Raw genomic sequence first — 12,321 nt, 5'->3', positions numbered from 1 at the left:
CTAACTTTGCTGGGGGTCAAATGGGAAACAGCTTCAGTGATGAGTTTGTTGGAATGCTCTCCCCAAATTTTTATTTCCATCACTCTTATACACAAATCCAAGAACCTGTCAGACTAGTGTACTGACAGTGTGCCTTTCCTCAGTAAATCAGTATTATCAAGGTCCATCATGGGCGTTTTGTAGAATGGTAGATCCTGGCAGAACCTCACAGATGCTTTGAAGACAACCTTTACCTTCAAATGATGAACCATACACATATTAAGGATCTCAACCATTTCTCAGTGATCCGTGTTATGTTACAACATCACAGCAGCCATTCTTATTGATCATGACTATATGGGATCGGTAAAATAGTTTCTGTCACAATAGTTCTTATGATAAGCAAATACTGTAGCAAATGCTATATTAGTACAATAATTTAGACGCACTCTTCACAGTAGATCCCAACTTCACATTAGTTCCCAATTTCACATTATTCACTGAGGAACATAATCCCCAGTAGAGCCATATCATCTTTATCATTCCCACTTTCCAGCCCCTACATCACGCCCACATATCCTACATTTGTATCTCCTATACAGAACCAGATTAATTCTTGATTTAAAGATTACAGAAAAACACTAATTGACCAAAAAAACCCTCATGCACGTGTATATATCATTTAAAGTTATATTTATACATTGTACATGAATATTGAGAATCCTAGTAGGCAATGTCAGAGTTTACTTTTTGTCAAAATTGCTGCAGCCTTATTGTTTCTGAACACCACAAAATGAATGTATTCACCTAATTTTTAAAAATCAGATAATCTACAACATACAGAAGGGGGAAAAGGAAGTGTCATTGCTCTCCTCTTCCCAAACAACATACCTCTGTAAGCCCAGGAGATAACTACTGAGTAAAACTTGTTGTATTTCTTTCAGGAATTATCCTGTATTTATATCCATATATATCCATTAAAATGGAATCAATATCACACAAAACATGTCATTCCATGGCCTGTATTTTCACAAACACCTTCCTTGTGACTATATAGAAACCGACCTCATCCTCTTATTGGTTGCTTAGTGCACCATTGCAAAGTTCTATCATAATCCATTTAACCAAATTCCTATTGGTGAAAATTTCAGTTATTTTCCATTTCTTCAACTTCTAAACATTTCAATGATCAGTCTTGTATATACGTTTGAGCACAGTCATCTACTCATTTCCGTCCCTAGGACAGTCTAAGGAGATCCCTTTTCCTTCTCCCACCCCAATGTCATCGGCCATCCATGCTGCTTCCATTGGGTGTTTCTACTCCCAGGGCCAATTAAGTGCATGAGCTCCCAGTGCTGCCACTCACTATTAGGGTGAAGTTACTTAACATCTCTGAACTCAATTTTCCTCATCTATAGAACAGGGATAATATCAGTTTCTTGTTCCTAGATTCTGGGGAATAATTAAATGTGGATGATTCATGTAAAATGTCTGACACTTTGTAAGTGCTCAATAAATGTCAAGTATTATGGCTAGTATTGCTTGTATCTCTGCAGAGAAAAATCACTCTGTCCTCTTTAGGATCTATGTTGACTATGTCCTCAGTCAACCATTTTGCACACTAAATGTCCACTGGCCAGTTTCTCTCTTCTGTCTACCTCCATGATTCCTCTCTTTCCTCATCTTCTGGTGAGATCCACTGCTGATTTTGCTATTAAAGACAATAGCAAAGCTCCTGCTGACAGAATCAAGGAAACCTACCCCTACCTTTCAGAATTACAGTTACAATTTCTCTTATGAAACTTACTATTTCTTTAATTTTTTTTTAACATTTATTTATTTTTGAGAGACAGAGACAGAGTGTGAGAGAGGGAAGGGGAGGGGTAGAGAAAGAAGAAGATACAGAATCTGAAGCAGGCTCTGGGGGCTCTGAGCTGTCAGCACAGAGCCTGATGTGGGGCTGGAACTCATGAAACATGGGATCAGGACCTGAGCCAAAGTTGGACACTTAACTGACTGAGCCAGCCGGGAGCTCCAAATATTTTCTTTCTTTTTTTTTTTTTTTTTAATTAACGTTTAGTTACTTTTGAGAGACAGAGCGCAAGCGGGGGAGGGGCGGGGGCGGGGGGTGGGGTGGGGAGACACAGAATCCAAAGCAGGCTCCAGGCTCTGAGCTGCCAGCACAGAGCCCCACGTGGGGCTCAAACCCATGAACTTTGAGATCATGACCTGAGCTAAAGTCAGATGCTTAACCAAGTGAGCCACCCAGGTGCCCCTGAAACATACTATTTCAGTGGTTAGTATTAGTCTTTGGTTTATTATAATTTATTAGCTCTGGTTCATTATTGATTTTCAACTCTTCATTGTGGAATGTCTTTTTTTTTTTTTTTCATTCATTCATTCTGCAAATGTTTGTTGAACATTTGCCAAGTGAAGGTACTAGACTGGGCCTTCCAAATACAAGACAATGAAACATCAAACAATTTACAATCCAGTAGGGTAGAAAGAATCTGACAGCAGATAAGAACAACTAGGTGTTCTAGATCTGTCTCTGTACTCTGCAAAGCAGAGTCATTTGGCTGGGGGATAATCCAAGAGAAGGTCTCTCTTGAACTGAGTTTTGAAAAAAGTCATTGGGCTCTGCACTGACAGTACAGAGCCTGCTTGGAATTCTCTCTCTCCCTCTCTCTCTGCCCCTCCCTCACGCTGTCTCTCAAAATCACACACACACACACACACACACACACACACACACACACACACACACTTTGATGGGATTACCACGGAAACACCATGGCATGGCACGATTCCCCGGCAGCTCCAAAGAACCATCCTGTACATGGTTCATCTCATTGAACGTGGTGGGTACCCCTCTGACAACAGATGATCAACTAAGTAAAGTCTACTTTCTACTCTATTGATCTTTGATCTTTGTTTTGGGCTCAGATGTCCTCTACAGCTTGATGCCAAAATATGTTTCAAAGTAAAACATGGGCCTTGATCTGATCTGATATACGTTTAGTCTACCGTTTTTGAAACATCATGGCAAAGGAGAGGTCAAACACGAAGACACTCTTTAATTATCCTTAACTGAGAGAAACTAGAATCCCATAATTATACTGAATGAGGTTTATCACTTGCAAAAGCCCCCTGCCCCAGGAGAAGGTATAAAAGAGTGAAAATTTTAAAACTTACTTGTTTTCTTTGTCATTTCCATTCAGCCTACCTTCAAATAAATAAATTAGGCAGTCCGGATAGGGTAGATGGCTAAAGAAAGGGGTCATCAGCCCGTAGACATAAATATATCCTCTTCCAAGATTTTAGATCTTACCTAAAAAACGTTCTCTATCAGGGAAGCCCTGAGGGTTCGACACCTGCTGGAAAACAGAGTAAAGCTTCAGCAGCTGACCCAGGGCCTCTGGTCCCCTTTAGTGAGAAGGGTTTTTGTATATTGACACAATGGGGAGCTATCACTATGGTGGACGTTTGGCCAAGGAACCAAGCTGGAAATCAAACGTGAGTAAAACCCAAACCTTCCTTCTTCAGTTGTTTGTGTCTTGTGATTCCCGGGTCTATGAAGCGATCTGTATAAGCTGACGTTTTGCAACCAGGATCTGACATCCTCTAAGGCAAAGATAAAGTCTATAAACAAACTCAAAAGTGGATTACACATTTTCTGTGAGGAACGGGATTCAGTCATTGGGTGAGAATAACTTGTCTAAGTGATAGTTTCAGAAATCTATGGGGGAGCATAATTATATGTTCTACACAGAGCCTTGCTCAGTTGTCAGAAAAGGAAATTCAGTTTTTGTATAGGAAGGAGATTAGGAGGAACTACTGTGTGTACAATTTCGGCCAGGGGACGAAGCTGGAGATAAAACGTAAGTATTTTTTTCAACTGATTCTTCACTGTTTTTGTCTAATTGGTTTGCTTTTTCTCCCCCCTGCCCCCCTGCCTTTTCACGTGTTCTAATTAATTACATGTCAGGGATAAAACAAATCTCATTCCCAGACCAGGTACAGAGGAGGGAAAATCATTCCACTGGAGGCTAGCTGACCGCTGATTTTTAAGATTTCCAAATCAAAATAGGGTCACTGGAGAGAGAGACTACCGTTTCAGGGTGGGTTTTCATAGAGGTGGAGGTTAAGGGAAATCACTGTGGTTCACTTTCGGCCAGGGGACCAAACTGGAGATGAAACGTAAGTACCTTTTTGTTCAATTATGTGTGAGGTTTTCGTCCTGTTGTAATATTTGTTCAAGTTTGTGACATTTTGGTAAAATGAGCCACTCCTGGTGCCCCAAAAGAAAATAGCAGAAAATGAGAAAATAGCCAACTTTTCAGCTAAGCAAACAAATCGTTGAGTTTGTGATGAGAGTAGGCTTTGTGGGGAGAAGGGGAAAGACAGCTGGATTTTTCTCGGAATCGGACTTTCTTATACGATCAGCGTCAGAAGGAGGTTTTTGTTGGGGGCTGAGCGTCAAAGCCCTCAGTGTGGCTCACTTTCGGCCCAGGCACCAAGCTGGAGATCAAACGTAAGTACCCTTTTCTAGTCCTTTTCTGGTAGCGCTGTGAAATTTGGGGGTTTTCATGTGTGGAGTGTGAGTTGAGGTCAATTCTGAAGAGCACGGGATTCTTCTGAAAATCAGATGAGTAAGGGACTGAAAATCAATTTGTCTCAAGGAAGAGCAAAGAGACAGTTAGTTGACATGGCATCTAAATTGCCAGATTTTTCTCTGTATCCATCAATCTAATGAGCTTAGCAGCAAAAAGAGGGTTTTGTTGAGGGAAAAGTAATCAAGTTAATACAGTGGACCACCTTTGGCCAAGGGACACATCTGGAGATTAAACGTAAGTAATTTTTCTCTGCTGCCTGTTGAAATTTGGGTCTAAATATCAGTGATGACTTTCAGAGACTGAAGGATGAATTTTGTGCGGACGGGTACATGAGACCATTTCAGATTTGTCATCAATTTCAAAAGTTAAACTCAGCTCCAAAAATGGATTTCTAGACAAAAAAAATTAATTTAATCTAAATTCCATTGTTCAAAAGGAAAAAAAAAATAGTGTAGATGAAAACGAATCTTTGAAGCTCGAGAGAAAAAGTGAACTAATTTTCGCTGAGTTTTACCAGATGTTATAGCGAGTTTTGCTTGTGCTGTGTGATACAGAAATTTATTTCTTAGCCTGTTTTCTCTCCTGATAAATAATTTTATAAGATAACAATTAAAATCCATAGAATGCATGAAAAATTGGTAAGAAGTTAGAAAAGCGTAGTTGTTTGCCATGTAAAACCTGCAGCTTAATTGAGAATCAGCTGCAATGCTATCTTTGGAGCCTAAGACGAGTGATAAACTGTTAATATTCAAAAATTCTACAGAAGTTCTATATCCTGATAGCTACCTTCTTTGTAAAAATCCAATTTCTATATTAGACTAAACGTGAGATGATTTCTTATTGTAATGGGAAAAGATGGTTATCGCGAAAATCTCAGTTTTGAAAACATTCGTTTAAATTAAGTAAAATAAAATAATTGCATGTTTGAATGCCCATGGACTTGTAGAAAAATAGTAAATACTTTAGTGAGTGTGTTCTTTTCTTTCCCTCCGTTATTACTTGGCCACTTTATATCGTCAAGGAAGCCATGGCACATCTTGCGTGGTCTATAGACCTCATGGCGGTCTTTTGTCATGACTGAATAACTTTCGTGATCAGGCCACAGCACTCGTGTGGCAGTGCGCCTAGCCACTAAAGGCCACGGCCACTCCACGTTCGTTCGCCTGTTCAACTCTACTGTGGCGGCTCTCCCGACACAGTGATACGAATAATGGCACTAACGAAAAAGAATAGAAATGTAGTGGGCACTGAGCTAACATAGAAGAAACAGGGAGAAGTCTGATTTATTAGAAATTTCAGAAATAAAATTCAGTCATTGTTATATGAAAATTTCCATTAGAGGACTATAAAAAAGTTACAGCTACTTTTGTTTTCAGTGACATGTAATGATTTCAATATCCTCTCATCAAATATATTTAAATAATAAAAGTACAATCCTAAAGAAAGAAATATATATCATTCTTTCCGAGTAAAATCCTTACCAGCAAAAACTGAATTTAAGGCCGTCTGGTCATTCCAGTTTTAGTCAATTAACTTTTACTGAGTTCACATTAAATACCATCAGATAAAAAAATAAATTTGTGACATGTTTTTAATTTTCAAAAAATTAATGGCTTGGGAAGGACTATTTTTCAGTTGTATGAAATATCTAATCATAGACAAATGCCATTAATAAAAACTTGATATAAATATATTTTCCAATACTTTCATTCTGTGATAGAAAATTTTTAATCTGAGTATTTTAATTCCATACCCTCTAAAATAGTTTAATTTTTTGTTGTTTACTTCAGCTGATTTCAAAAGTGATACTTATGAAAGATTATTTTTGGTCTGCAACAGTTTTATAGGACTATTTCAGAGCTGTTTTAAAACTCTGAGAACTATTTTAGAACTATTTAAACCATGTAGCTTTTTAAAACTATTTTAGGGCCTTTAAAAAACCTATTTTAGAAGTTTAAACTCCATTAAAAGCTAATAAAATGTCTTGTAAGACTTTCCATATCAATGTGCTAATCGTTTATTATTTGAATGCAGGATGGATATTTTAAAGGCATCAAGGAGTCTTTCTAGAATACTTCCCTTCCTTTTTTTCTAAAATTCACACTATTTTGTGGCCAATGCTATTTTATAAAATTCTCATAAAAAAATTAGTAATGAAGGTGAAAAGAGAAAAAAAATCAAAACATAGAAAGTTCAGTATCTTACTTTGAAATGCTTAGTTAATGGAGGTTAGCTTTATAAAAACCTGTTCACTTATCTGCAGTCTTCTCCCAGCAAAGGATTCTTGATTTGTTATTTTAGCCCTTGCTCTCTGACCAGACAGCTTGAATGCCCACAGGGGGGGGATTTCCCAGACGCCATCTGGCAGCTGCTCATGGTCAGAACCGAAGCTAGATAGTTCCTTGTAGGCAGGTGGCCAAAATTACAGTTGACCCCCATTGTCTGGTCTGTTATCGCCCCATATCATGACAGCTGTCAGACGAGGGCTCAGTCTTCCTTCAAGGCCTTTGTAAGGAGGTGGGAGAGTTGCTAGCCTGATCACAGAAGGTAACAGGGCTGTGCCTCAGCCCAGGCACAGACTCGGGGCTCAAAGTCACTCTATAGGGGGGGTCTGGCTCTAACACACTCAAAGAAAACCCAGGAAGGAAAAAGCAGCCCGATATTGCCACACAGTTCTGGGAGAGGCACGGAGGAATGATCTCTGTAAGGGGGTCCAAGACCTGTTTTCTCTTCTAAACTTTGAGGGCGTCAGACTAAATGGCCTTTGTTTCTTTGCCTAAAGTACTGGGTGTATGGCAGGGGGCAGGGAACACAGCTGAAGGAAAGAAGGTGAGGTCAGAAAAGCAAAAAAGCCCTTAAAATGGCTGCAAAGAGTTCAAACAAAACAGTGTAAAACTTTCTTAAGAGATAGGGACTAGAGAAACACTCAAAATCATGGAGATTATAAATCTGCTTCCTGGTGTCCCTCATTGCTACACAGAATAAATTGCTCTGTCTCCCTTACGGGCTCCGGGATTGCCCACAAACAATATGCCCAAATGGAGAACTTCCCTGTTACTTAACAACCATTCTCTGTGCTTCCTTCCTCAGGGAGTGATGCTCAGCCATCTGTCTTTCTCTTCCAACCATCTCTGGACGAGTTACATACAGGAAGTGCCTCTATCGTGTGCATATTGAATGACTTCTACCCCAAAGAGGTCAATGTCAAGTGGAAAGTGGATGGCGTTGTCCAAAACAAAGGCATCCAGGAGAGCACCACAGAGCAGAACAGCAAGGACAGCACCTACAGCCTCAGCAGCACCCTGACGATGTCCAGTACGGAGTACCAAAGTCATGAAAAGTTCTCCTGCGAGGTCACTCACAAGAGCCTGGCCTCCACCCTCGTCAAGAGCTTCAACAGGAGCGAGTGTCAGAGAGAGTAGCCTAGCAGGCCTCATCACCTGCGCCTCAGTCCCAGACTCTCTGTCTCCCTCCTCAGGCCTCCGGACCTTTCCCCATCGGAGACCCACACCTATTGCAGGCCCTTGTCCCCACCTTACTGCCTCCCCCTCTTTGGCTTTAATCATGCTAATAATATTTGGGGGGGAATGAATAAATAAAGTGAATCTTTGCACCAGTGGTTTCCCTCTTCCTCCTCTGTTAATAGTTGGTATAGTTTGTTTTGTTTTTTTTTCCAATTACCCAGTTTATCTTCTAAGCAACTAAACACCCAGTTGCTATAAAATCACCACCACGTATAAAAATCATCATCCCGCATTCTACCTGACCTTCCTGTCCTCTACGAGACACCCCATGAAAGCCATAAGCGACCTGTCTTCATATCCTGCCCACCCCCAGGGCCATGGTGTAAGAGGCTTGCTTCCTCATTTTCCCCTCCTCAGCAGATCCTCAGAGTCCTTTTAAGGGTGACAGTTTCTACAGTCACATATCTTCTGATCCAGTTGAACTTACCTAAGAATTTACTCAAAGCAAATTTTTCAAAAGAAAGAAACATCTATAAAGAGTCATTCACTGTGACATTACATAAAATAACAAGACGATGAAAATGATCTAAATGAACACGCAATAGGGAAATGGTAGAGTCCATTATGGCACTTTAACTTAATGGAATGTGATCTCTCTATCTGCCAAAAACCACACTGAGTGCTTTCCACAACCTAATTTAAACCTTACTTTACTGCAAGGTTAAAAATGTTCATTAAAATGTTGGGCAAGTTCTAAGGTGCACCTGGCTGGCTCAATCGGTTGGGCATTCCATTCTTGGGTTTGGGCTGAGGGCATTATCTCATGGTTTTGTGGGTTCGAGCCACGCATCAGGCACTGTGCTGACAGCACAGAGCCTGCTTGGGATTCTCTCGCTCCCTCTCTCTCTGCCCCTCCCCAATTCATGCTGTCTCTGTCTCTCTCAAAAACACATAAACTTTAAAAACTTTGTTAAAAAATAAAAATAAATAAAAAATTTTAAATGTTGGGCAAGTTCTAGAAAGCGGAGAGAGATTCATACAGTATAACCTAGCAATCCCACTCCAAATGACTGTGTCTCTGTCCACCGGAAGACCTGTGCACATTTTCAGAGCTGCTTCATTTATAAAAGCCCAAAACCGGAAATAATCCAAATGCCCACCAACAATAGAATGGGTCACTAAGTTGTAGTATGTTTACACACTGAAATTCCATTACATAAGGAGAATTTTAAAACTATAACTATACCGAATGGCATAGATGAATCTTCATAAACATGACAAGCAAAAGAAACCAAACACAAAAGATAATTTAAAAAAATTTTTTTAATGTTTATTTATTTTTGAGAGAGAGGGACAGACAGAGCATGAGCAGGAGAGGGGCAGAGAGAGAGGAGACAGAGTCCAAACTAAAAAAAAAATTTTTTTAATGTTTATTTTTGAGAGAGAAGAGACAGAGTGAGCATGGGTGGGGGAGGGGCAGAGAGAGAGGAAGACACGGAACCGGAAGGAGGCTCCAGGCTCTGAGCTGTCAGCACAGAGTGGACACTGAGCTTGAACCCACAAGCTGTGAGATTATGACCTGAGCCAAAGTCAGATGCTTAACCACTGAGCCACCCACGCACTCCCAAAAGATATATTCTGTATATTTTCATTTATATAAAGTTCCAAGCCAGTTAAAACCACAATTAGAAATTTGGATGGGGATTACTTTTGGGCATGGGGTGAGGTGGTGCCTAGCAGGAGGGCTTCTGGAGTTTTGTTAAGTAATGTGTACCACTGCGGAAATTTGTCAAACTGTATAATCTGTGCACTTTTCTACATATAGATAGATATAGATATAGATATAGATATAGATATAGATATATAGATGACTGGTACTTCAAAATAACTTCACATCAAGAAATATCTCACACCAAGGGCACCTGGGTAGCTCAGTCGGTTTAAGCATCTGGCTCTCGGTTTTGGCTCAGATCATGATCTCACAACTTATGGGTTTGAGCCCCATGTCGGCTCTGCACTGACAGTGTGGAGGCTGCTTGGGATTCTCTCTCTCCCTCTCTCTCTGCCTCTTCCCGCCTCATGCTTCTATCTCACAAATAAATGAACATTTAAAAAAAGAAATATCTTACACCCAATTTATACATAAAAGAGGCTAAGGTCAAGACCACATGGTCAGTGGTGGGCCTGGGATCAGATCCCCACCTGCCTAACTCTGCTCTCTGAAAACGTATACAATTCTGCCTTCCTGGGCTTATGGTGCTGCATAGAACAAAGAGTTAAACATTCCATCTTCCTGAGGTCTCTCCTCTTTTCATCCTTCTAGAAGGTGCCATTAGGCCTGGGTACCTATGCTGGGGGGAGGAGAGGGAGGGTTGGTATCAATGTGAACAAGGTGGGACCTTTTACTAAAACTGTATCAGTGGCCAGAGTGGCCACTGGAGGACCTAAGGCTGAATCTCCAAGACAGAAGCCAGGGATTCTGTGCTCTCTCCCTACTGGGTGAGCACTGGGAGTTAGCACTAGGGTTCAAGTCACCCATTACCATGAGTCTGGCTAGATGAAGTGGACACATTGTTATGTTCTTTTCCCACATCATTGTACATATATAATTGCCTGGGAAGATATGCTCACAAGTCATAACAGGAAGTTACTTGACGTTTGTGCCTCAGTTTTTTCATCAGAAAGTCTTACTTGTAAGACTGTTGTGAGACTTGAATGAAATAATTCATGTGAACCACTGAACACCCAGCCTAGCATGTATTGAGGAAGGCACAAGTATTAGTCATCGTCATAATAACAGTAGCTCAGTTTGGCTACTATTTGATGTCTTTCAACTTATTCTCCAGCCATAATTCTTTTAACCCCAAAAACTTCCCTTTCCCCAGTTGGAGTGCTTTGATACCTTTGTTGAAAATCAAGTGACCATAAAGTTGGGTCTACTTCTAAAAGCTCTATTCCATTCCGGGATCTATTTGTCATTAGACACTGCCTTGATTGCAGAAGCTTTAGGAGTTCCACTGTGGATGTGCCAAGTCTGAGATGCCTACCAGGCAACAAAGCAGAGATGACAGGTGGACAACTGGATAGAAGACCCTGTAACGTGGAAGACAGAGGTCAGTACTAGAGGCGTAAATGTGGTCATCGCCATAAGGATGGTGTTAAAAGCCCTCAGACTGTGACAGAATAGACACCAGGTGTGCAGGGATAGAGAAACCCAAGCACTAAGATGGGAAGCACTCCAACATTAAGAAGTTGGTGAGATGAGGAAGAACCAGAAAAGAAGACAGAAAGGATTGGTCAGAGAAGGAGGAAAATCAGGAGAGTGGTGTTGTCCTGGAATCCAAAAGAAGAAATGTTACACGGAGGAGAAACTGATCAGTTGTCAACTGTTATCAACTGGAATGAAAATGGACCACTGGATCTAGAGATGTGGGGGTCATTGGTGAACTAGATAAAAGCAGTGTCCATAGAACAGCAAGGGCAAAAATCTGATCAGCATGAGTTCAAGAGAAAATGAGAAGAAAGAAATTGGAGACAGTTTGCACGGCCAAGTCTTTGGAGGAAAGAGTTGGAAAAAGGCAGTATCTGGAAGAAGAGAAATGACAGCCTTTTGGAATGCTGATGAGAATAATCCGGTAAAGAAGAAAATCTGGTGCTGCAGGAAAGACAAGAGAAACATGCTGGAGCGATGCCCTTGAGTAGGTGAGATGGGGTGGGTGGAACACAGGTGGAGGTGCTGCCCCTCGCTAGGAACACGGCTCAACCACAGACAGAAGTGAAGGGAGTGTCCACACGCACTGATGCAGAGAGGTCCACAGACATGCTGGGAATTGTTCGTAACTTCTTCAATAAATATGTAGAATTTAGATTGTGGAGCTTTAGCGATTCAAGAAGACTGTGTAGATAGAAGTACACAAGTAAAGGCTCCAGGAAGGGGGAAGCTAAGAGAAGATGAAGAAGATTGGAATTCACAAGGGAGTCCCCTTACCATCCGCCACTTCCTGTCCCCTAGGTTCCACATGCCAATTCCTTCCATGAATTCTTAGAGACCACTGGCATGGGAAAGACCCCCATAGATACCTCTGGTCTCTCCCCTTAGCTCCTCTCAGCCTTTCTACCCCTCCATTGTCCTAACAATCTCTTCTAAGGACTTGAATGGCTCTTACTACCCCTACCATGTGGTTACTTATCTCTTAAAAGAAGGTCCTACCTCCTAACTCTGGAACCTCTGTATCCCTGAAACCAGCAAGATTCTCTGCATA

At 41.0% G+C, this 12,321-nt stretch overlaps 1 gene segment (V, D, J or C); it reads left to right on the top strand.

Annotated features, from left to right (window-relative positions):
* Positions 1–8,211, top strand: part of LOC125161553 (immunoglobulin kappa light chain-like) — an 85,982-nt gene extending 77,771 nt beyond the window's left edge. Inside the window, 2 exon segments of the V gene segment in view lie at positions 3,826–3,860; positions 7,686–8,211. Coding sequence covers positions 3,826–3,860; positions 7,686–8,017 — 367 coding nt within the window.
* Positions 8,212–12,321: the final 4,110 nt, after the last annotated feature.

This window comes from Prionailurus viverrinus, chromosome A3, assembly GCF_022837055.1.
Source record: "Prionailurus viverrinus isolate Anna chromosome A3, UM_Priviv_1.0, whole genome shotgun sequence".
Classification (NCBI taxonomy): Eukaryota; Metazoa; Chordata; class Mammalia; order Carnivora; family Felidae; genus Prionailurus; species Prionailurus viverrinus.
The sequence above is the reverse complement of the archived record's forward strand: the minus strand, read 5'-3'. Positions and strand labels throughout refer to the sequence as shown.